The 26,551-nt window shown below is 42.2% G+C and overlaps 2 protein-coding genes across 2 annotated transcripts in view; both read left to right on the top strand.

Annotated features, from left to right (window-relative positions):
- Positions 1–1,972, top strand: part of LOC126385271 (E3 ubiquitin-protein ligase TRIM21-like) — a 9,813-nt gene extending 7,841 nt beyond the window's left edge. Inside the window, exons 2-3 of the mRNA XM_050036881.1 lie at positions 353–814; positions 869–1,972. Coding sequence (XP_049892838.1) covers positions 353–814; positions 869–1,972 — 1,566 coding nt within the window. The remainder of the gene's footprint in view (positions 1–352; positions 815–868) is intronic.
- A 14,155-nt stretch (positions 1,973–16,127) lies between these two features.
- Positions 16,128–26,551, top strand: part of cpm (carboxypeptidase M) — a 34,396-nt gene continuing 23,972 nt past the window's right edge. The window contains exons 1-3 of the mRNA XM_050036461.1: positions 16,128–16,266; positions 22,044–22,226; positions 25,166–25,263. Coding sequence (XP_049892418.1) covers positions 22,058–22,226; positions 25,166–25,263 — 267 coding nt within the window. The 5' untranslated portion in view covers positions 16,128–16,266; positions 22,044–22,057. The remainder of the gene's footprint in view (positions 16,267–22,043; positions 22,227–25,165; positions 25,264–26,551) is intronic.

Here is a 26,551-nt window from a genome sequence, read left to right as displayed (position 1 = left end):
TATTTTATGTATCTTATGGTTATTATTGTGGTGTACTATTAGGTACCTAATTGTATTTGCTTGTTTATTTCTATTGACCTGTTCAGCACTTTGGTCAACCTTGGTTGTTTAAATGTGCTTTATAAATAAAGTTTGAGTTGAGTTGAGTTGAGATTTGGTGCATTCATGCTCCCTTTGGCACAATATTCTTAATATCCTGTCGTGTGTTTTCATGTCTTGTAGTGTGTGCAGGTTTGAGACTAGATTAGAGAGAAGACCATCTGTGATGCAACCAGATTTCAAAATGGGTTAGGATTTTAAAACTCCTGTAGTCTAAGCCCGGCTGAAGTCATTCTTTCTCTTTTGGTTCCAGGGTTTCAACATGATGGCTGCCGACTGTCTGCCGAGTGAGGACCAGCTGCTGTGCAGCATCTGCCTGGAAGTGTTCACAGATCCAGTCACGTTACCATGTGCACACAACTTCTGCAAAAGCTGCATCAAGCAGCACTTGAGTTTTAATTCGCAGCGCCGGTGTCCCATGTGTAAAGAGCAAGTTAATAGAAAATGTAAGCTGAAGGTGAATACCTTCATAACTGAGATGGCTGCTCAGTTCAGACAGTCAGCTGAAAGAAAAGCAGGGAACAGCTCAGAGCAACAAGTTGAGACACCTGCAGAAGCTTCCTCTGACGTTCCTACTGGAACCAAACGCACTAGGCTGAAGTCCTGCCTGTGGTTAGGCCTGGCATGTCTGACCGTCGGCTTAGCAATTAACTACCAGCTTCATCAAACACAATCCAGCCTGAAAATCCATCAGCTGTTTGATAATGATGAGAGTGTGTGTCCTGTGCACGGCAAACCTCTGGAGCTCTACTGCAAGGATGAACAGAAGCCCATATGTCAGACCTGCGTTGATACAAGTCACAAATTTCACCATGTTGTTCCTCTGAAAGAAGAATACGAAGTGAAAAAGACAGAGCTTTTGAAAACAGAGGCTGCAATTTTGGATAAGATCGTGGAGAGGCAACTGAAGCTTCAGGAGATCAGACAATGGGAGAAGCTCAGCAAGGAAGCTACAGACAGAGAGAGGGCTGATGGTGTTCAGGTCTTCAACACTTTGATCCAGTCTTTGGAAAGAGCTCAGGCCGAGCTCATCAGGATGACTGAAGCCAAGCAGAAAACCACAAATAAACAGGCCAAAGATTTCATCCAAGGGCTGGAGCAGGAAATCTCTGAGCTGATCAGGAGACGCGATGAGGTGGAGCAGCTCTCATGCTCAGAAGACCACCTCCACTTCCTCCAGAGCTTCCCATCTGTGACTGCAGCTCCACTCGCCAACAAGTTGCCAGAGTTCAGTGTCTCTCCAGCATCATATGGACGAATCTTGAGGACAACTCTGGTGACTGCGGTGGATCAGCTGACGACGACAGTCAGAAATAAGATGGAGAAGCTGGATGAAGCTTATCTGAAGAGCATTCAGCAGACGGCAGTAGATGTGACTCTGGATCCTGACACCGCACATCCTACTCTGATTCTGTCTGATGATGGGAAACAAGTTCACTACGGTGGTGAGACGGATGAATTCCAAGACAACTTTGTCCTGGGAAAGCAGGGTTTCTCTTGTGAAAGATTTTCCTACGATGTTCAAGTTAAAGGGAAGACGGCGTGGATTTTAGGAGTGGTCAAAGAGTCTGTCAGGAATGGAGAACTTTCCCTAAACTCTGAGAACGACTACTGGACTATAATTCAGTTTCAAAAACACTTCTTTGCACTCGCTAGCGAGGTTGTTTCTTTCTCTGTCAGTGATCCGCCTGAGAAGGTCCAAGTGTTTGTGGATTATGAGGAGGGTCTGGTCTCCTTTTATAATGCAGATTCTGCAGCTCTTCTCTACTCCTTCACCGGCTGCTCCTTCACCGAGAAACTCTACCCAGTCTTCAGTCCTGGTGTTAGTGACTCCGCCCCTCTGATTATCTCCCCAGTCAAGCAGCAAAGATGAAACTAACCATTGCTTTTGCAACAATCTGCTGGTTTATACACGTTTGTTTTTTGTTCCCATTTTTTACAGGATTAAGTTAAACATAGAAATATTTCTCTGAAATTTTGGTCACAAATTTGTTAGAATCTGTGTCAGTGAGCACTTCTCCATCCACCTGACAGGTGTGTCTGATTAAACAGCATCATTCCTACACAGGTGTGTATTGGGACGGTCACAGTAAAATGTGATGTCTGATCACACAGTGACACAGATGGAGCGTGTTGTTAACATGCTGACCGCCGGTATGTCCATCAGAGCTGTTGACTGTAAACTTAATGTTCATTTCACAACCATAAGTCGTCTTCAATGTGATGTCCGTGAATTTGGCAGTACATCCAACCAACCATACAACTTCACAAGTCGGATATGACCCTGTTGAGGATATCAAGTATTCAGTTGAGCTTCTCTGAGACAGTTTCTGACAATTTGTGTTGAAATTCTTCAGTTGTGCAGACAAATTGCCAGCTGACCAGTTTTGTTGGCTTTAGATAATCTGGCAAGTGAAGATGTTGGATGTGGAGGTCCTGAGCTGGTGTGGCTACATGTGGTCTGTAGTTGTGAGGCTGGTTGGATGTACTGCAAAATCCACAGAAACAACATTAGGGATGGCTTATGTTTGGTTCGAAGGACTGTGCCGATGTGACGTCTGTGTCGTTGTGTTGTGATCAAACGTCACATTTTCAGGTGTTCTTTCATTGTGACCATCCCAAAACACACCTGTCAGGTGGATGGATTATTTTGGGAAAGGAGAAGTGACCACTTAAGAAGGTTTAAGCAAATTTGCGACCAAAGTTTGAGAGAAATATATCAATAAAAACAGTTTTACATCTTTAAGTTAAACCTGTGAAAAATGGGAGCAAAAGCAAAAGTGTTTAGATTTTTGTTTAGTGTACTCACAGCTGCAACAAATTAATTGTTAGTTGGTTTTATTAGTGTCCTAAGTGTTATATTGTAGGCAACTGGACTTGCTTGAGTTTCTAAAAGACGTTTCACCTCTCATCCAAGAGGCTTCTTGAGTTCTGAAGACCTGGTGAACCAAATGGCTGTAACAATAAATATACAGAATATATAATATAGTACCAGTCAGCCACAGAATAATGCTGAGAAGACAACTGGTAGCTCATAAGAAGAATTAATTAATAATTTATTAGTCACATGGAATTATAAGAGGTACAACTCCAGTGAAATGTGATTCCCATCAGCTCCTTTTTTACGTCGTCTTCTGTTGTTGCTAAATCGTCAATGTTTCAGGATGGTTCTGGCTTTTGAATGATTTAACTGTCTGCACATCAGAGGTGGGTAGTAACTAGTTACATTTACTCAGTTACATTTACTTGAGTAACTTTTTGGATAAATTGTACTTTTCAGAGTAGTTTTAATGCAAAATACCTTTTACTTTTACTTGAGTTATATTGTTTTAAAGCAACAATACTCTTACTTGAGTACAATATTTGGCTACTCTACCCACCTCTGAGTACATAATTACATATATATATATATATATATGTATACTGTATATATATATATATATATGTGTGTGTACAGTATATATAAGAATATATTTGTGTTTCTTGTGCCTTGATTTATGTTATGTTTGTAAAGATTTAATTTATTTTTGTTTTAGTTAAAGGGGTATCGTTTGAATTTGCAGATTATTATTTTTGATTGATTGATTACGTTCATGTTCTTATTTTACAAATAAATCAGACATTACTCAACAGTTAGTACTTGAGTAGTTTTTTCACCAAATACTCTTTTACTCTTACTCAAGTAATTATTTGGATGACTACTTTTTGCTTTTACTTGAGTAATATTGTTCTAAAGTATCAGTACTCTTACTTGAGTAATATTGTTCTAAAGTATCAGTACTCTTACTTGAGTACAATATTTGGCTACTCTACCCACCTGTGCTGCACATCCCGACCTCAACAAGACAGCTGCGTGTTCGCTCCTCGTGAACACGGGCAGCGTCGCTCTGCAGCCGCCTCTGGACGGTGTACAGCAGTGATCCACAGCAGGAACAGGACAGCAGCTCACATTCCCACCATCACACCAGTCTTAATTCACCGTAAAGCCCTCCCCTTCTCTCTCAGAGTCCTCTGCTCTGTCAGATCAGTATACAGAAAAAGTGTCACCTGGTCAAATGGCACTGTCCAAGATTTCAGTGAATCAAAGGGTCTTACAGTCCCTGATATCCCGTCAGAAACTGACGCAGCATGGAGGTTGTCCAGTTTATTTCCAGCGTCTGTACAGCGGCTAGCAGGATGCTACTTCAGCTGGTGCCCATTCTTCTACATCGTTCCCTTGATGTTTACTGATGTTTACATTTGAAAACATCGACCTGGCTGATGAGAGACTCACAGTCACACGCCACCACCATCGAACACCAACCACAAAAAGCACCATCAACACATGCAACATAATCATAAGAGTATAAATGCAGCACACATTTCGCAGAGCTGACAGAAAGAAGACTAAAAACATCCAAGTCTGCGTCACCAGAACGCACTGGGCAGGAAGCCTGAGGCACTGGAAGCATACTGGGAACACAGTGAGCAGGCACTGGTAGACAAGGAGTGGTCCCTGAGGACACAACATGATGAGCAGGTAGGTCTGAAGTCCTTCAAACTGTGAGTGGATGATATGTCTGATTTCAGAAAACGCTGGGTAATTTCACTGCTCTGTGATTTCTGGGAGATTTGTAGAGAGATCACTTGAGACACAGTCAGGCACTTCAACAATACAGGCCTCAGAGGGGCTATTGTCCGACGAATTTATCAGAGATAAACATCATATTTAAAGCACACACTTTTGTTACAGAGGCCTCAACCTGTAAAATCTGTTTCAGGAGGTACAGGGAGAGAAGGAAAAGGTCGAGCATGGAAGAAGAGAGGTTCAGTGAAGAGGATCAAAACACACAAGAGGTTGCAAAAGCACAGAAGGTATGCAATAACTTACTGTGACAATCCAATCTGCAGAAAATCACGGATAAGTTACATTAGACTCTTACTATGTGAGATACCCAATCCCCGCTGGAAATGTAGTGATGGGTCGCCGAAAAACAGCCAGTTTAGTTGTTTGTTGGTGTTGAACAGTGTCTGCAGCTCAGCAGGCATCTCTCCTCTGTGTCACACCTCCACCATCCACCATCCCCTCCACCTGCTGATGACGCAGTCAGCTCATATGTTACATCACTTAAGAAATGTTGGTATGATACGTTTGAAACATACAAATGCAGCCTACTCATGGTTTTCACAAACGTTCAGTGCCAACATTTTCTGATGCTTCTGTGGCTGTTGTCATGAATAATTTGAATTGCAACAACAGAGAAAGACATCAGCCTCCAAGCGTTCTGTAAAAAATATTATTCAAATACTGTAAAATGAAATATTATTTTCATACAATAAGTCGAGCTACACGAGATCCTCACTCAAAAATATGAGAGCAGCTGCAGCTCGCAGCGTGCATCCTCCCAAAACTCCGTCCCGAAGTCTGCACAGGCTGGATGGATTATGGTAATGTGTCAGAGGCCAAGTGCATGATGGGAATGGAGATGAGTGTGTCTGGGCCTGTTGGTTAGGATATGAGGCAGATTATGGAAATATGATGGTCTGGATTTCAGGTTTCCTCCAAAGCTCACAGACTTAGAGTCTTATCTCAAACAGATTAACTTTGTGTGGAGGTCTGTCTCTCTCTCAACCTGACTCTTGTTCTCATGTTCCTCCTGTCTGTCTTCAGAGGTGTGTCTCCGTCCGTCTGTCTGTCTCACAGCTCCACATAATGTGGATTATCCTTCTCCTTGCCAACTCAACTCAAACCTGCCGTACCTGTCTGACAGACAAGGCCAACTGTGCCAACTCACCTCCGTGCACCGCCTCTCTGCACACACAGCACAACGATGGAGCGCAGGTAATGACTGAGGTGGAGGATTTAAGATGTGTTTCTGCATCCTGAGATGTTTGTTGAGTTTTTGCCAGCAGCTGCTCTCAGGTCTGAGCTGGTATTCTACATCACACAGTACTTTGTCGTAAATTTATATAACTTTAACTCTTTCATTTATCTCTGAGGTCAGTGTTGTCTCTTTACTGCAGTACAGTCTGACAGCTTCAGTTACTGTTCACAGCCCAGTCACCAGAATAAATGATGGCATCGTGCATTTCTGCAAACCACAGATACGTTATATTTGCACATTATTATGTTACAAGTACATTAAAACTTTATGTTTCAACAACGTCATGGTTCATGTGTGGTTCAGGTTAGATACAAAAGACACAAAACACTTGGTTACAGTTAGGAATACCCAGTTTGGGGGCCACTGCCCAGGCGAGTAATGCTGTGATGTCTTGGTGAAAAAAACGACCACTTTTCATGCTATTATTCTGCTGGAAAAACAGCAATGGCTCTCCAAAAAACACCCACGTTTGGAGACTAAAAAGCTGCTGGAAACACATGGATGTCTTGGTAAAAAATAAAAAAATGCATTTCATGGCACTATTCCTGGTCAAAAAACAGTGACAGGTCACTACAAAACACCCATGTTTGGAGGCTATAAAGCTGCTGGAAATACAAAGATGACTCGCTAAAAACAACTGGTTTTGTTGTTTGTTGGTGTCGAACAGTGAACTACACGTGGCACTACCTTGGCAGGAAACACAGCGATGTCTCGGCGACCTTTTGTGGCACAATCGTTCAAATAATGCTGTGATGTCTCAGTTAACAAAACGACCACTTTTCATGCTATTATTCTGCTGGAAAAACAGCAACGGCTCTCCAAAAAAAACCCACGTTTGGAGACTAAAAAGCTGCTGGATAAAAAAAACCAACTGCATTTCATGGCATTACTCCTGGTTTAAAAACAGTGACAGGTCACGACAAAACACCTACGTTTGGAGGCTAAAAGCTGCTGGAAACACGGCTAAAGACAGCGAGCTAAAAACAACTAGTTTTGTTGTTTGTTGGTGTCGACCAGTGAACTACACGTGGCACTACCTCGGGGTGCCGTAGCATTGTTCCGACCTCTCATTAGTCCGACGTCCCATTGTTCCGATATGTGATTATACTAGGCTATACTGTATTTGTGTACCATAGAGGATCAGCAACGCAACAAAAGTAGGCTACTGGTCGAGATACAAGTGTCATAGAGAGGAGAGAGTGAAACACCATAACCTCCTGTTATTAACTCTGGGGTTCGGGTTGTGTGGGGAGCTCTCAGCGGTGCTGAACGGCTCCCGGCGGGCGTATTTCTACCTTGATGGTGCGCCGCGACCGGCTCTGGGTCAGCTGGGAAAGGCTTGAGGCGAAGCCGGCTCACAGCTTATGTGTTTGTCACTTTCTTTTTCATTTTAACCCACACCATGATCTTTTCCTGACCCTAACCAAGTGGTTTTTGTGCCTAAACCTAACCAGACCTTAACCACAGGGCATCATGATGATTTCAGAACAACGGGACTTCGGAACAATGGGTTTAATATGGTCGGAACAATGGGTTTAATATGGTCGGAACAATGGGTTTAATATGGTCGGAACAATGGGCAGTTGGACCAATGGGCCGACCCCCTACCTCGGCAGGAAACACAGCGGTGTCTCGGCGACCTTTTGTGGCACTATCGTGCAAATAATGCTGTGATGTCTCAGTTAACAAACGACCACTTTTCATGTCCCGCTGGAAAAACAGCTGTAGGTCTCCACAAAACACCCACATTCAGTGACTAAAAAATGCTGCAAACACAGCAGTGACTCACTAAAAAAACAACCAGTGTTGTGTGTTGGTGTTGAACAGTGTCTGCAGCTCAGTAGGCGTCTCTCCTCAGTGTCCCACCATCCCCTCCACCTGCTGATGACAGTCAGCTACTACGTCACTTTAGAAACATTGATGTGTTGGTGGTTTACAGAAACATTTTCTTCTGATTTTCTTGTCTTGCCTGTTTTAGTGTCTGCTGTCATTGTTTCTGACATTCCCTCCTCTGATTGGTTGAGCTTCACCTGAGATGGCCGTCATTCTCAATGAACTTGTGTTATTAATCCAGAGTGTGTGTTAGACAATGTTTAAATGTCAGATGCACCTGCTTTATGACCGCCGGCACAAACACACATCAATCATAATAAAACTATTTTTATATCTGTGTAGCTTCAGAGACAAGAATCTGAAGAATGAAGCTCAGCCGCTGCCGACACGAAGCTCACAGTCTGTTATCAAGAGAGCAGGTCGTCCATCTTTACACTATCTATGCTCCTTAAAACAACACAGAGCTCACAGCTCACAGCTCTGTGAGGCTGCAGTCAGCTAACGTCAGCATGTTGTCATGTTTATGTGGAGCAGGTTCAGTGTTTACCCCGTCAAACTGCACCAACTGACACTTTTACACTTAGTGTACGCATTAATATGTGGTGCAGTGGTTAGCATTGTCGCCTCACAGCAGGAGGGTTGAACCCAGGGTGGGGGAGCTGACATGTTCTCCCTGTGTCAGCGTGGATTTCCTCCAGGTGCTCCCACATGTTCTCCCCGTGTCAGCGTGGGTTTCCTCCAGGTGCTCCCACATGTTCTCCCTGTGTCAGCGTGGATTTCCTCCAGGTGCTCCCACATGTTCTCCCCGTGTCAGCGTGGGTTTCCTCCAGGTGCTCCGACATGTTCTCCCTGTGTCAGCGTGGGATTTCTCCAGGTGCTCCGACAAAAAGAAAAAGGATAAGCGGTTACGGAGTGAATTAATATGTCCTGTATGTTAATGTGATTTTATAACTTAGCATAGCATTGCGCTCTCAGGGCTTCTGTATTTTATGCTAAGCTAACGAGCAGCTGGATATTTACCGTACAGACGTCAGAGCGATGTCAATCCTATGATTTAACTCTGCAGAGAGGCAAATAAGCATCTTTTCCAAAATGTTGAACTGTTCCTTTAAACTGACACATCAGGTGTTTGAACAAGACATACATCTGCTGCTGTTTTATCTCCTCAAGGACACCTGCAGTCCCCTAAAACCTTTTCAAGGCCCTCATCAGCCTCCTCAAGGACCCTGTCAGAGTCCAGCTGAGTCCGTCCATCTCTTAAATTCTTTGTTTCCAGGTAAATTAGAGGTTTTTTCCTGTATTCTTTGGTTTCAGAGAAAACGGGTGAATCATCATGGCTGTGTTTTGCTAAACGAGGTTTCAATTACACAGAGACAGACGAGTGTATCGGTGATGTTGTACCTGTCGCTCATCCCTCCAGCTTCATTAACTTCCTGTTTCTGATTCTCGCCTCCTCGTCTCCTTCGCCGTGTCTGTTTTAAATGAGCTGTCAGTCAGCCCGCCGGCCCCCCGAGCCACAATTACTCCGACATTATTACCTCAACGTACAACACGGAGGATTAACAACAGCTTCAGTGCTGTCGGTTCACTTTAATGCCAGCATAAGCTGAGGCAGCAGAAAACTACACCTGACACTCAGCGAGGGAAATGACAGAATATTAATTTCAGCTTTGATTCAGCTGAAGGAGAAAAAACAAAGATACTGAACATTAACAGCTCAGCTTGTGTTTCCTGTTCTGTCTTAAATCCCAACGTGTCCTCACTGAGTGTCGACTGTTCGGACAGTTTGAAATGTTCGGCACAGTTTTATACTGAAACAAGACGATACAAGATTCACACCAACGAACAAACTGCGACTACGAACACGACGGCTAACTTCAAATGAAGAAACTTGGTTTCTCTGATGATTTGTGAGTTCAGATTTTTGTTTTCCGAACGTCTCCAGAAAAATCTCACTAATGACTTTTACTTTTCCAGTTTCAGATACGCTGTGGGGCGAGAAATGTTTAGGATGACTAAAACCTCCAACCTCCTCAAGGACCCTAACAACCAATTCAAGGCCCCTTAAGCTTCATCGGGGTCCCTATATCCTCCTCAAGAAATCCTACAACTATTGCAAGGACTACAAGCTCCTCAAGGCCCCCAACAACCTCTTCAGTGACTCTAACAACACCTGCAGTTTCTTCAAGGATCCTTACAACCTCCTTAATGACTCCTACAACCTTCTCTGAAATACCCTTACAACCTATTCAAGGCCCCTTGAGCTTCCCTGGGGGTCCCTACAACCTCCTTAACGTCTACAATATCCCCAAGGATTTTAACAACCTCCTCAACAATTTCTATAACCATCACAAGGAATACAACATCCTCAAAGACTTTCAGTCTCTTACAGCCTCCTTAAGAACTTCTACAAATTCTTCAAGGAGCTGTAGAACCTCTTCAGTGATTCCAGTGCCACCTTCAGTTTCTTCAAGGATCCTAACAATCCCCTATATGACTCTTACAACTTCCTCAAATACTGTTATAACCGATTCAACACCCCTGAAGCTTCCCTTGGTGTCCCTACAACCTCCTAAAGGACTGTTACACCCTCCTTAAGGATTCCTACAACCACCTCAAAGAATACAACTGTCTCAGGGACCCCCAAGGCTTCCTCAAGTACTTCTACAAGCTCTGCGAGGCCACCTTCAACCTCTTGAAGAAGCCACACAACTTCTTCTTCAGTAATTCCAGTGACCTACAATTTCTTCAAGGACCCTACAAACCTCCTTACAACCTCCTGAAATACCCCTACAACCAATTTAACGCTACTTAAACTTCCCTTGTGGTCCTTACAACCTCCCCAAGGACTAGAATGCCCTCAGGGACTGTAAAAACCTCCTCAAGGATTCCTAAAACCATCTCAAGGAATACAATATCCTCGAGGACTTCTGCAATCTCCTCAAGGCCCCCTACTACCTCTTCAATGACTCTAATGACACCTACACTTTCTTCAAGGACCCCAACAACCTCCTTAAGGAACCAAGCAGCCTTTTCAAGACTCCTACAGCCCCTTCAAGATCCCTTGATCTTCCTCAAGGAATTCTGAAGCCTCATCTTAAATGATTACTACAACCAAGTCAAGGACTAAAAATGATCAAGGACCCCCAAAGCCTTCTTAAATGCTCTTACAACGTATTTAGGAACCTCTTTTTTTGAGGAGTCTAACAACCTCCACACTGACCCCTAACACCTACCCAGGACCCTTACAACCCATTCAAGGCTGCTCAACCTTCCTTGGAGCCCCTACAACCACCTTAAAGACTACATTATCCTTAAGGACTGCTACAACCTCCTCACGGATTCCTACAACCATCTCAAGGACTACAACATCCTCAGGGACCCCCACAGCATTCTCAAGAACTCGTGTCATTTATACAGTGACTCCTACTTAACCTACTAACCTACTTAAGGATCCCTACAAGCTCCTCAAGGCCAAAGAGCTGTACAACCTCTTCAGTGACCCCAGTGATGCCTATAACCTCTTTAAGTACCTTTACCTCTTAAATGACGCATGCAAGCTCTTCAAGACTTTTACAACCGCTTCAAGGCCACTTAAGCTTCCTCAAGGACCCTACAACCTCCCTAGCGTTATCTGAAACCTCCTCTGAAAGGATTTCTACAACCATTTCAAGGACTACAATATCCCACCAAGCCTTCCCATGTGCTCTTAAAACTTCCTCAAGGAATATTACAGTTTCCTCTAGGACCCGGCAACCTCTTCATTGACCCATACAATCACCTCAAGGGCCTCTTTAACCTTTTTAAGCACCTTACAACCTCTTAAGTGACTCCAGTGACTCCTGCTGTCTTCTCAGGACCCTAAATGTTCTTAAAGGATTCCAACAACCTCCTTAATGACTCCTACAACCTCTACAAGGTCTCCCTGTAAGGTCACCCTTACAATCTCTTCAATGACAATCTTCTCAAGAACCCTTACAATTTCTTAAAGGAACCCAAAACTTTCCTAAGGCCCTGACATCTCCTTCAAAACCCCCTACAACATTCTCAAATATGTCTACAATCTTTTCAGGGACTAAAATATTCTCAAGGACTCCTACAATCTGTTCAAGGACCCCTATCAGCCTCCTGTAGGACCACCGGACCCTCTCAGGGACGTTAGAATCTTTTTAAGCATCCATTAATTATATGCAAAGACCAGCACAGCCTCCTCAAGGACACCACTTATTTACTCATCTAAACATTAAAATCTTGTTGTGTTACCTTGTCTGGTTAGTTATGGACCTGTTGTGAAGGACATCACCCTGGAATATAAAGTATTCCACGTGTGGAAAACTTCCCCACATGGTGAAATTGATGTCATACTTGTAGTTTGCAGTCACAACCAGCAGATGGTGCCAGATCATCATAAAACAAACCTGATGTCATTGACACTTCCTGTTTGATTTCATTCAGCTGGTTTCTTCAGTGACTGACACATCTGTCAGAGTGAGACTTCTTCCCTCCTTCACAGTCTTCAATCCTGGTTTAGTCTCATCAATGAGCCGAGGATCTGGGCCCAGGACTTGGAGAGTCTAAAGGGAGGAAATCTCAGATACTAATGTTTCAGTGAGTGATCGTTTGGGTCAGATAAAAGTCTGATGTTGTTTTAAGGTGAAAATGTTTTCTCATAATAATTCTCAAATAAACTTGTGATCTAATAAACATGTCAGATGATGGAAAACAAACCTAACCACATTAGTAAACATATACACATCTGTACGCACATGAGTCTGTAAACTAAGGATTCATTCCTTTATTCTGCAAACTGATTATTATTTTCTCAATTAATTGTTTATTCTATTAACAAAATGCTTGTTTTGTCGGACAGTTCAAAACCTCATGATATTTCATAAACTGTACGACAAAGAGAAAAAGCAAATCATCACATTTAAGGAGCTGAGGACGGATTCTTTCTCTCTCTTTTTGGCATTTTTGGTTGAAAAACAACTGAAACGATAAATCAATTATCAGAATAGTTTCAATTTAGTTTTCTGGGAATCAATTAACTGACTCTTTGCAGCTCTACACACACAAACACATATGTGCAGATATACACATGCACCTACATACATGGCTACTAATGAGGTCCAATAGTGATAATTTAGTGTATAACAAGACATATAATTGCTTTAATAAAAACATTTAATAAAACCAGCATCTCACTGCAATAAAAACACGTAAAATTATCCAAATAATTCAACAATGCTGATAAAAGAAGACTCACACTTAAAAACAACCAGTCCTTGCACTCTCTGTTAGATTTGCACTCAAATTGCATTTTTATTTTGCCTTGTCTGCCTCTGAAACATTTTTTTATGTTATTATTACCTGTTTCTAAGTGCCTTTATGTAGTAATAATAATAATAATAATTTGTTTGCACTTTTATTTCTCTTAATAAACTTCACTCTGTAAAGCACCTTTAATTTCCTCTGTGTATGAAATGTGTATATAAATAATCTTGCCTACGATAAAAGAAGTTTTCTATGGGTTAATAGATTAGCACAACAATATATAAATAAGTGGGGATAAAAGCTAAAAAGGAAAGTGGTAAATGTTCATATGGGTTACAGAATCTTTGAAATAAATCTGATTGTTCTGCCACAGTGTGTTTTTTTATGCTGCCACTTGGGGGCACCAAAGTAGAACTTTTCAAATTCCATTGAAACTTAAAACAACCTTTAATTGTAAATGCCACCACACACAAACCTTTCTTCTAAAGATCGGGGTTGTTATACGAAAAAATTGTCACTTTTAGGAGTAAAACTAATGACTATAATCATGTGGAGCAGTTTGTCTCAGTCTGTTCCTAAATTCAAGATGAAGGACTTAAAACATTTGGTCTATATTTTATCGAAGTCAGTCACTTATGGTTTAATGTTCACAACACCTCAAACAAATTAAACATATTTGTAAAACACTGTAATAAATTACTATTTCCTACAACAGCCTCAAAGACTTAAACATCTTCCAGGTTTACTACAATCTGTTCCCTGGACCCTTACAACTTCCCTTAGAACTCCACAACTTTTTGAAGAAACTTCTTCAAGGAACCCTAAATCCTCCTCAATGACCCATACAACCTCCTCAAGGGCTTTCAAAGACCCTACAGCTTCTTCAAGAATTGCTACAACCACCTTAACGATCCCTGCAACCCCTTCCTAGAACCATACATCATCCTCAAGAAGTTTTAGAACCTTATTAAGGATCCGACAAGTTCTTCAAGAAACCTTTCAATCTCTTTGATGACCCATACAACCTCCTCTAAGGAGCCTTACAACATCTTCAAGGACCCAACAACTTCTTCAAATATTAACAATCTCCTCAAGGGCCCCTACAACCTACTTAATGATTTACAACCCTCTTGGGGATTCCTAAACCATCCTCAAGGACTAAACTGTCCCTTTAGAACTCCTACAACCTCTTCATGGCCCCCTATACTTCTCCAAGGTCCTTATGACCTCTTCAGCTCCCCTTACAACTTCTTGATGGACCAACAAGACATCCTCAAGAAGTCCAACAACCTCCGCAAGAACATTACAACTTCTTCAAGGGGACTAACAATCAATAACTGACCCCTACAACCTTTTGATCCCCCATAAACCTCCTCAAGAAGTCCCACAGTCTCTTCAAGGCCCTTTCTACCTCCCCATGAAGTCCTAGAACCTTGCCAACGACTATCCTCTTCAAAGACCCCCACAGTCTCCCCAAGGTACCCTACAAACCTCCTTAAGGGCTCCTGTGCAACCTCTTCAAGGCTCTCCCAGCCTTATCAAGAAGTCCTACAATCTCCTCAAGGTTCCCTACAAACGTTTCTTTCTCGTTTACTTGTAATTTGTAAATGTTTGCATGCTAAATGGTGAAGCTTCTAAACACTAGCATATTAGCATTGCAACTTTGAGCAAGTTAGCATGCTAACACACTAAACTGAGATGGTTAACTCTGTGAACATAACACCTGCTCATCAACATATTAGCATTGTCAGTGTGACCATGTTACCTGAGCAATTATCATAAAAGATCATTGCATATTATAATTTTGTAATACCATTTTTTAAACACTAGCATATTAGCATTGCCACTGTGAGCATGATAGCATGCTAACACTCTTAACTTCGATGGTTAACAAATGCAGGTTTCCCACATATTTTCACTGACAAAAACTTTTCCATGACTTCACAAGGACGCTTACTAACATTTTTTCCCAGGTTTTCCATGACTGTGTGGACTCCGATTACACCTGCTAAAAGGCAGATTAGCAGTGTCATTGTTAGCATGTTTCTTTTAGCATTTACATAATATTATATAACCTCCAAAATATTATTCAGATTATCTAATATACAGTCATACGTAGCCTATGTGTGTGTATTGTATCATAGTTTTAACAGCTTGTAAGTGTTATTAGCTAGCTAGTAGTCATTAGCATTGCTCGTCACCTGGAGTTAAATAACCTTTTTAGCTAGCTTGCTAAAGGAAGATGTCCTGATATTCAAAACAATTAGCCTGAGATGAATGCTAAAAGTCTTCTAGATCATCCGTTAATGAGTCAGGGATGGGATTTTAACTTGTTTTAATTTGTTAGCTTGTTTTTAGCTTGTTGCCCTGGGCGGGGGGGCATCTGTTCCTAATAAAGGGGCTAACATGCCCCTTTAATAAGGGGCCAATATATATGATAATTGAGGATATGTGGGGAGAGTTATTCATTTTATTTTGGGCCCAGTATGCCCCTTGTGCTGGAACAACAGAACTGGCCACTGTACCAGTTTATTTCTCCCGACACTGTGTTGGTTTCTTCACCATCATCATCATCATCCTGCACATGATAACATCACTTCCAAATATTTCTAATGTTACAGTAACTGACTTTGTTCTGAGGGCACGTCTTCCTCCATCTTACCTTTAAATAGCCTCCTGTAACATCTGAAGGACTACAGGTGAAAAATAGGCTCTTGGTTAATTCTGACATTTTTATTCCATGTGTGTATTTATTCATTTTCACTGTGCCTTCTTAAATAAACTGAAACTAAGCTGCACCCTGAATGTTTCATGATCACATTTAGCTTAAATTCAATGACATTAATTTATTTAGTTTCACACAGTAGTGATGATTAACTTGTCCTGTCTCTGTCCTGTTAAACTGGATGGATCATCTGTTTCATTCATAAACCTGTTGAATCTGCAGCGCGCGCGCACACACACACACACACACACACACACACACAGTCCTCTAAGCTCCGCCCCTCCCGGGCAGAGACAGGGAGACCCGCTGGTGAATAAGTAACATTCATTCAAAGAAGCGGACACACAGAGAGACAGTTAGTGTGTCACCTCTGCAGCAGCGGCAGCAGTGCGGTCACCGGGGCCGGTGTTGGTTTGTGTTGGTCGGTGTTGGAGTCACAGACGGACCGGCGGACCGACAGATAGCGGACAGGTAAGACCTTTGACCGTCGCTACTGATCTGTCTGTCTGTTATCGATCTGTCTGTCTGTCTGTCTGTCACACTCCTGCATGTGTGATCAATAAGTCACATGTACTCAGGTTGTTGTTGTGTTTGTGTGTTTGTGTGTTTGTGTTGTCTGGTGCTGAGCTCACACCTTCAGTCACAGCTCAACACATCAAGTTCAAACTCAAGGTTCTTCTTTGCTGAAGTTTCTCCATTCATACTTTTACTCCACTGCTTCTCACATGGAAATATAATTTACTGCACATTGATCAGACAGCTGTAGTCACTAGGCTGACTCACACAATAATATTTTAAATCATTATGTTTGTACAAATATTAAAATATCCAACAGTGTATGAAATGGTTCAAATCAGCTCCAACAAGTTCAGTAAAATGCAAATTACACACAAATCCATCAGTATTAATAATAACACAATACTATATATAATTAAATGTTATAACTTTAAGTACATTTTGATAATAATATGAATTATTTCATCAGTGACACAGGACTTTAACGTTTAGTGTGAGGCAGCTTTATTTGTACAGCACGTTTCATACAGCAGGGTGATTTATAGAGCGATAAAAATATAAAATATAACGATATGAATATACAATAAGAGTGAAGAGAATTTTTGAAAATTTAATTAATTTAATTTCATTATAATTTAATTAAAAAATTAAAAATGAATATACAATAAAAGAGTGAAGAGAATTTTTTAAATTTAATTTTGATTTAATTAATTTAATTTAATTATAATTTAATTTAATTTGATTTAATTAATTTAATTTAATTATAATTTAATTTAATTTAATTAAAAATTAAAAATGAATATACAATAAAAGAGTGAAGAAAAAAAATATATAAAAGGTGAAATTAATTATTAAATTATTTACAATTGAAAAAAAAATCAACATTAAAAATAGCACAAGTGCAGCCAAGAGGTGCAGAGATAACAGCATGTGATGTGTCGTATTTAAACAGTGTGTTATTAGTAGTTTTACTAAAGTAAAGTAACTGAATACTTTGTCCAGCACTGCTTTTATTTACTTTGCAGATGTGGGTAAACAAAATCTAAAATATCATCAACAAGTAATGATGCATACAATTCTGATTTATTACTATGGACAAAGATATAATTTTATGTATAACAAGTACTTTTACTTTTGGTACTTCAAGTACAGTTTGATGAGGGATGCAGGATATTGGACTTTCTGCTGATATCAGGGCATCTGCAGCTCCTTACAAAGTCTTAGAATGTCTTAAATTCAATTATATAAATATTAGGTCTTAAAAGTCATTAAAAAGCCTTATATTTATAATTTTATGATCCTAATTGCCACAGATATTTTTTCTAATTTCAGGGCTCAGTAATACGAATAGCCGGATTACCCAGGGCAAGAAAACGCTACATTGGGCCAATAAATCTGGCAACACACTCTCCAGATTGAACATGTGGTACAAAAAGAACAGCTGTTTTCCAACGCTGATGATGTCTGTAATATTCATTCATTGTGCTGAATAAGAAAAAGCATGATTCTTCATTTCAAAGCTGATATCGGCCGATACTGATGACGTGCTGATGTTATTGTGCATCCCTGATTTCGATGGTTGTACCTTTGTTCTTTTACATGTAACATGTTGTGTTACTGCTGAACAGGGCTGTGTCATATCATCTTGTTCATGATATCGGTATAATTTTTAGTATGATGTGAAAAATTCATATCGTGACGCTTACCATGTTTTGGCTTGTTGACATACTGACGTCATACACACACACACACAGAAATACACACACATACACAAACAGGACCTATACATGTATTAAACAGAGATATGTCAGAGTGAGGGGGAGCTGCCCATGGACAGGAGCCCTGAGCAGTTAGGGGTCCAGTGCCTTGCTCAAAGGCACTTCAGCAGTGCCCAGGAGGCAAACTGGCACCTCTCCAGCTACCAGTCCATGCTTCATACTTGGTGCAGACAGGGACTTAAACCGACGAACCTCTGGTTCCCAACGCAGGTCCCTATAATGTTAATCATTGTTTGTCCCTGTAATATTTATTTACGTCATGTTTCTGTGGATCTTTTGTTAAACTCCAAACTCCACTTACTGAGTTTTTCCAGAGCTTTCGATCGTCTCTTGTTGTCTTCAGACTTTGAGTTACAGAACAGGAATTTTTTTAGTGTTTGTCTCCAAAGTCAAGACTGAACTGTGACACTGAAAATGAACCAAAGTTTGACTAAATTTAACTCGACTAAACCAACAAAACCAAAATAAAACCCAGTGGAGAGGTTTAGTTTCTTAGAAGCTGTTTATCTGCATGTGCACGATGAAGCTGCAACGAATGTGTACTGTGCACATGTACACAACATAGTAACAAGGCTGCTGATGGAAACAATATGATTTGAACTTAAGTTATTTACATTGGTTTAACTTCAATTTCGGAGCCAGTTGAGGACATTCATGTCAATATCAATGAAGTAAAACACATGAACCAAATATAAAGAGCAGAAACAAACAGCTGTAAGAGACGTGAGGCCTCGACTGAGTGAAGACTGGTTATTATCTGACAGTAACCTGTTTGTAAAGTCACGGAGCCACTCTGTGTCTCTGACAGTGTTCCTGATGACGACCTGCAGACACCTCAAACTGTAATTACACCTCCACACTTCACTTTAAATTCCTGAAAAGACGAAGCTGACAGGCAGCAGCTCAGGACAGACGGCATGTACAGAGGACAGATGTCAGTTACTGTCAGTGACGGGAACACAAAGACACTTAAATCAAACTTCTCTCCAGTTTCACACGTCCTCAGCCACAAAACAGTGGTGTCTTCATTCATGTGTCTCCCTGCTGACAGGTTTAATGTGACAGTCACCCACGACTTCCTGAGCGTCTGCATGAACGCTCGTGTGTCTGTGCAGCTGCTCTGATCTCACTTCCCAGCATCCATCTGCAAAATGATCATGACTTCCTGATGAGTGTTCAGTTGTCCTCCAGCAGACAAACGGCGCCATCAAGCTTCTATTTTATTTTTTATTTCACATCTTATTGTTGTTTTCAGACACAGAAACGGGACTGCAACTAACAACTGTCTTTATCATTGATCAATCTCTCAGTGATCTTCTCTAAGAATCGATTATTTGGGCCATAAAATATCAGAAAACAGATTTCCTGAAGCCCAGCTGACGTCTTTAAATCTCTTGTTTTTCCCAAAGAACAGTCCGAGGCAGAAACTAGCTCCATCTGTCGGACTCAGGCTCAGGAGTGATAACACACGTTATGAAAGCTATTGTGCACAGATATAAATGCAGGTTTGTGTTTGGCATAAAAAGTTCGAACACCACTCTCTACAGTGGGTGAACACACACAGTGACTGTGTCTCAGTTCAGGGCTGCAGCTTTCGAAGGCTGCATTTGAGGACTGATCGCGTCACATCGGCGCGACCAAGGCCGTCCCATGTCGAAGGCTCCTTCACATGTGGCCGAGAACTGCAGCCTTCTTTCCCCGAATTTGGAGGATGCAACAGATGAATCCTTCATGGCTCTGCCTATCCCAAGATGCATTGTGTGCCTTTGACTATTATATATTAAGTTTAGTGAACTAACTAGCTAACGGTTAACTGTTGTTAACATTACGTTAGCTAAAAGCACACAGCTTAAACAATCTGAGTTTAATAAGTTCACCTGAAAACCTTCCATCAGCCTGAAATATGTCACACGACGGTGTCTCTCGTGGTGAATCATCTTCTCAAAAACTAACAATCTCCGGGTCCATGATTTAGGGCTGACTAACTTACTAGCTTACTCCCTCTTTCGTTAAGCGCAGCTGGTTGCTAGGTAACAGGAACACCAACGGGTCAGGGCGAGAACAACTGTTGATGCGACCAGGGAATCCTCCGCAGACCAGACTGTCCCATTTGGAGACCGTTCGGTTTTGCTGATGCGGTCCTCAAAGGACGTGGCCGACGTAGACCGCGAAGGTCGCATCCTTTGAAGGCTGCAGCCTCTGAATTGACTTATGGCTAAGCCCCGCCCTCAAATGCGATAAGCCAATCACAGTGTGTATAGCCATTCCCATACACTCGGACATCCTCTGCCTGGACGTCCATTGAAATGCATTACAGAAAGATTTGAAGTTTAAAAATGGTCAAACGGTGTGCATGGGGTACATGCAACTCTGACACAAGGTATCCTGAGAGGCTGGGCGACCAGGTGTATTTTTACACTTTAAACCACATCTCAAGCGAGAAAAGTGTCTCCTTTTGGATAAAGTTGTGTGGTAACGTTAGACCACAACATCAACTCAACGTGAATAAGATTAACAATGATGTCTACATCTGTTCTAAGGTAAGTCAACATTGTGTTTGAGGCAACATATTGTCACTTTGCTGGAAAGAAATATAAAGTTATCTTTAACATCTCTAGCTAACGTTAGCTAAAGTTAGCCTAACGTTAGCTCCTAGCTGCGTTGTTCATCATGTCACCTTGTTTGCTGGGAGTTCATTAGCCTATTTTGTTCTAGTTTTGTACTTTGGTGATCGTACATCATTGTTAGCTGTTGTCCAAAGGGCTCTAGTTAAGCTAACGTTAACTTCTGGAGCTTAGCTTCATTAACTTATCTGTAATGGCAGAGATAACAAAGGTTGGCAAACGTTATGCTGAATGATTCAGTGTAAATACTGTAGCACCAAACTAACGGAGAGACACTCTTGGTAAAGATGGTAAAAAGGCCGTTATCCTTTTCTCATATTCTGAGCCAAAAACCTTAACTTCAGTGGCACTTTAACTTGTTGTCTTTGATGGTGACGGCAACCAGATGCGGTTCACAAGCGTACACTGTGACCTGTAAATTTTGGCTTGTAATTTAAGCTTTTCATCGACCTTCTCAACAATAAAATGATGAATATATCCCTCCAATGCGTAGTTTAGGCCCTTTTGGTTACTTCTCAATGACATCTGATCGTTATGTCCCCAAAAATCATCAATTGCCTCCTGTGAAATGCCGTGTACTGTGACACCTGCCATAGCGCTGGGCGCTGAATGTTGATAGTTTGTCTGAGTCAGTGGAGGGGGCGTGGCTTAGCCATCAGGCTGCTCTGTAACCGTTGTGGTTTAGATGTCGCACTTCAGATCATGTTTTATCGTGGTTATTAAGGGGCAAGCTAATGAACCCCAAGTTGCTCCCCATGACGCTTCCATCAGTGTGTGAGTGTGTTAAAAACTGAGTAGCAGGTGTGTGAGTGTGACTCGTGGTGTAAAAAGCGCGTTGACTGGTCGGAAGACTAGAAAGGAGCTATACAAATGCAGGTCCACATGTTCATGCACGCAGGTAATGAACTGAGTCACCTGATTGACAGTTGGCAGTGGAAACACGCCAAGAAGTGTCGCCAACAGAGGTGAAGAAGAAGAAGAGGAAGATGATGATGATGATGATGATGACTGCCAGCCAGTGAAAGCATTCAGCAGTTTTCAGGCCTGGAGGACACACAAAGTGTTTCCAGGAGAAACACTGAACCTTTGTTTACAGACGGAGCACCTTTGGACCTGATGTGTCATCATGAGTCACACACCTGATAATCTGCCGCCTGATTGAGTCTCAGAACAGCCAATGAGATGAGAGAAACAGTTTCATCAGATCTTTTTAAACACTAGTTAAAATGTGTGAAGAATCATCAGCTGTTTTAATGTCACTCACGACGTCTTCCTTGCTGTTCTTGTTCTTGTTTTAAACCTGCTGACTTCCTGATTTCTGCTCCCACAGGTCGCACTGCAGTGATGTCATCACTCCTCCTCCTCCTCCTCCTGCCCTTCCTCATCCTCACCCCGGCCTCCACGTTGGAGTTCCGTTACCATAACAACCTTGAGATTGAACAGTATCTCCTCCAGGTCAACGCCTCCAACTCCGACGTCGCACACCTGTACAGCATCGGCCGCTCTGTCAGAGGTAACGGCACACCTGCCTGTCTGACTGTCTGTCTGACTGTCTGTCTGTCTGACTGTCTTACTGCCTGCTTCAGAATCATCATCAACATGTAAAAGAACAGAGGCATGTTACATTTACCAAGGAAAAGGTTGGACACTTTATCTCATAATTATGACGTCCAACAGCTCAACAGATCGGATAATAATTATGACATTTGGTTTATAAATGTTTTGCAGCACAAATTATTTTCTGCATGTGAAGTTAATAAAAATGACTTCTACATGAAGAGACCGACTACACACACACACACACACACAGGGGGGATGATGCATGACTGATAAAGTGTCAGGTGTCCGTCACCATGACAACCATGGGTTTGACTTGAGTGTGTGTCTGTTGGTGTGATCACATAACAGGACTGTAAACGGTGGTTAACTTAATCTGAGGGACGACTTAATCTGACTAATCACACACACACACACACACACACACACACACACACACACACACACACAGATAATCTGAGCTAATCCAGGACACCAGCTGGCCTGCGTCCAACCTGAGTGTGTGTCTTTTTGTGTTTGTGTGTTTGTGTGTTTGTGTGTCACCTCGTCTGTTCCTCGTCTTTCCTTCATGTTGCTGAGGACTTGTTCACACTTTACTGCGCGCGTGTGTGTGTGTGTGTGTGTGTGTGTGTGTGTGTTACAGATGTGCTGAGGCCTGCAGAGCTTCATTCATTCACCTACATGAGTTACAGTAGTTTTGTTTACATGGAAATTTTTAACAACCAAAAATCAGCAGCATTGAAAATTCAAACTGAGCTGCTGCTGCAGAGCTCATCGTCAGAGGAGACTTTAAACTTTGACATGGACATAAATCGAGTGCATAAATCTGTGTGACGGTGTTTTCAATTTCAGAAGTCGCTTGGCTCTTCAGTGGTTCAGTGTTGTGAGAACATGTGACGATGATCTCTGTTCTAACAGAGGTTAATGATTCCATGTTTTCAGCTGAGAACAAGTCATGAATATCTCACTGATGACTCAGTGAGTCTTCTGGGTAAATATTAGCTCTAGTTTGAGTTTAACTCACAGAGCTGATGTTAAGCTGTTACTGTGATAAGATAAGATAAGATAAGATAAGATAAGATAAGATAAGATAAGCCTTTAGTGTCTTCCATAGGAAAAATTTGTCTTGGACATTCAATAGAACACAGGCAACACAGCGACACACAGGTGCGATCAAATTTGTTGTGGCTGATGTGACTTTGGTGTCAGACACCGACGCCCCCAGGCATCCTTACTGTCTGCATTACCCCCAAATTCCACCAGATGCGTGTTGGTTGCGTCTGCGCTCCAGAACGGCAGCGAAGCCGATAGGATTCAATTCTAGTCAATGTGTGTGCTTCCACTGGGTGCAGCTGTGCTCGTTCTGGCTCCGTCTCAGCTGCGGCGCTCCGGAGCCCTCCGCAACAGATACGCAGGACTTCTATTTTTGCCGGACGCCGGAGCACAACGCAGCAATTCAACACAGAGTAGATCGTGCGGGGCAGGAAGTCATGCACAGAAACAAAATAAAACATCCGGTTCATTTTCAAAATAAAATACACACTGTTCACGGCGGATCATATTTCCCTGCACTACACCTTGAAAACGTCATAATGGGCGGAGGCAGGCCGCACTACACCTTGAAAACGTCATAATGGGCGGAGGCAGGCCTGAAATCAATAGGTCAGAGGTTTTCAGACGTCATTTCACCCCGTTGACACCATGGACGAGGAGATGTTAATCATGGAGGTGCACCCAGATGTCTTCCTACTACTCCTCTGGTTTTGTGGTTCTGTTTATAGAAACTACATCTTGTTATATCGCACGATTATCAATCAATCAATTCAATCAATTTATTTATAAAGCCCAATATCACAAATCACAATTTGCCTCACAGGGCTTTACAGCATACGACATCCCTCTGTCCTTATGACCCCCGCAGCAGATTATGCATGAATTTGCGAGATCTCGTGGGTCCCGCTGTCCGGCGGAGCTGCACCGCTCCGCACAGCGAACGCAGCCAGTGGGTGTTGACGGACGGCGGAGCACGCAGCGGATAACCAGCGCAGTCGTTCCACAACGGACACGCATCCAGTGGAATTCCAGCGTAGGGCAGTTTAAATAGGGCGCCCTGAATGAGATTTGCCAATTGGTTGCATAGAAAGGAATCATGTGATCTATTAGCTGATCCATCAGTTGATTGGGCTGTTTGAGATCAGCTGATGTAGCTGGGATTTGAGCTGGTGTGGACATCATGTCCTGCCTGAACTAACGCTGTGCTCAGTTAACAATCGTTCTTATTTTAGGCCAAACCATGATGGGGGTTTTTCTGAACCTAACCACGTGCTTCTATTGCATAAACTTTAGGAAGTAAATCAAAAAACAAAGTTAACCTAAATTCTATGTCTAATTTGAGACTGTTTGAATTTAATGAGCGGAAACATCCATTTCCACAGGAAATGGAAGTTTATTTTGAAAAGACACAATGCATGTAACAAGCGTAGTTTGACTTGCCATCCCTGAGAGTCCAAAACTGACCCTGGAGGCTAACTAGAGTGTTGTTTTTGTTGGTATTTGACGAGGATATATAAGTGGTATTGAGAATGTGTTGCTGAGATGAATCAAAACAATGAAACACTTTAAGAGGAACTGCAGAAGTGATTATTCTCTGTGTGTTCGTCACTACGTGCGACGTCTTTCACATTACGCACAGATATATAGGTGCAGGTTGCAGGTCTGTTTCCACAGTGGAGGAGAAGTGAAATAAGTCTATCCAAACCCAGTGTCAGGAGTCGGTTTAGAGCTGAACTTTATCCCACTGCAGTATAAAACTGTTCAAAATAAAACATCTCAGCTGAATATTTTCCTCAGAAACAGCGACTTGTAAAAACTCTGTCTCTGACTCGTCTCTCTCAGGTCAGCAGCTGTGGGTGTTGGCTCTGGGTCTCAGTCCTCGCCGTCACACTGTCGGCATCCCCGAGTTCAAATATGTGGCTAACATGCATGGAAACGAGGTGAGTGAATACACACACACACACACACACACACACACACACAACAGGACCCCTCCCTGTTGACAGGAAGCAGGACTAAAAGGAGACTAAAGAGATCAACAAAAGCCATTCAGAGTCAAACACACTTTTGTATTCAGACGACGGACCGTGTGTGTGTGTGTGTGTGTGTGTGTGTGTGTGTGTGTGTGTAGACAGTACGCTGAGTCAACATTAAAGTATTAGACGACACTATGAAACAAATCTGCGGATTAATGACTCCATCAGAAACAACAGCAGCAACAACCGACAGGAAATAACTTCATTATGTTAAATATCAAACACACAGACTGTCACAGCGAGAAGAACACACCTGTGACTCAGGTACACTCAGAGAGATTAGTACAGTCTGCTGGGGCAGAACAGTGTGGTGACAGTTACACTTACATTGGTGGGGGCGGGGAGTGTTCAGATCAGTCATCAGTGTATAGATCCTTGGACAAAAACCCTCCAACATCTGGGTTTGTCTTTAGTGGGAAACGTTACAATCAGCATTCATTCCTGGATAAATGACTCTGCAGTAGTGAGGGGGATTTATCAATCGATTGGTAGTGATGGAAACAAAAAACAAAACATGAGTGGACACGTGGGTGTGATGCAATGACATGCTACCACAAATTCTGTATGGATCCAAGCAGCGCATGAACATTGTTCAGAATTGATTGGCACAGAGTTTAAAAGAGAGACTGAACAAGAAGCTGAAACAGAAGTAAGTCAAGTCAAACTTCAATCAATCACTGCTGACCAAAGGAATCAAGCTCGAATAATCAGTCATACGCCAACAAGAAGAGGCGGGTCTTCAGCAGCGACTGATAGCTTTCTCAGTCAGAGGAGTTTTTACATGAACGGACGAGCTGTTCTGTCGCCACTGGTTTTATGTCTACTTCTAGAAACATCCAGACGTCTCCGATCAGTTGACCTCAGAGCTCTAACTGGAGTATAAGATACAATAGTTCTGTTAGATAAGAAGGTGCCAGAGGATTTAAAACCTTAAAAACAAGCAATCAACTCTTAGGCCCAATCCCAATACCCCCCCTTGCCCACTACCCCTTAGCCCTTGCCCACTACCCCTTAACCCTTGTCCACTACCCCTTAGCCCTTGTCCACTACCCCTTAGCCCTTGTCCACTACCCCTTAACCCTTGTCCACTACCCCTTAGCCCTTGTCCATAACCCCTTAGCCCCTTGGCCCTACCCCTTAGCCCCTACCCCTTGGCCCTTGTCCACTACCCCTTAGCCCTTGGCCCTACCCC

The sequence above is a fragment of the Epinephelus moara genome, chromosome 23 (assembly GCF_006386435.1).
Source record: "Epinephelus moara isolate mb chromosome 23, YSFRI_EMoa_1.0, whole genome shotgun sequence".
Lineage (NCBI taxonomy): Eukaryota > Metazoa > Chordata > Actinopteri > Perciformes > Serranidae > Epinephelus > Epinephelus moara.
Note: the sequence above shows the minus strand (reverse complement) of the source record. Positions and strands in the feature narration are given on the sequence as shown.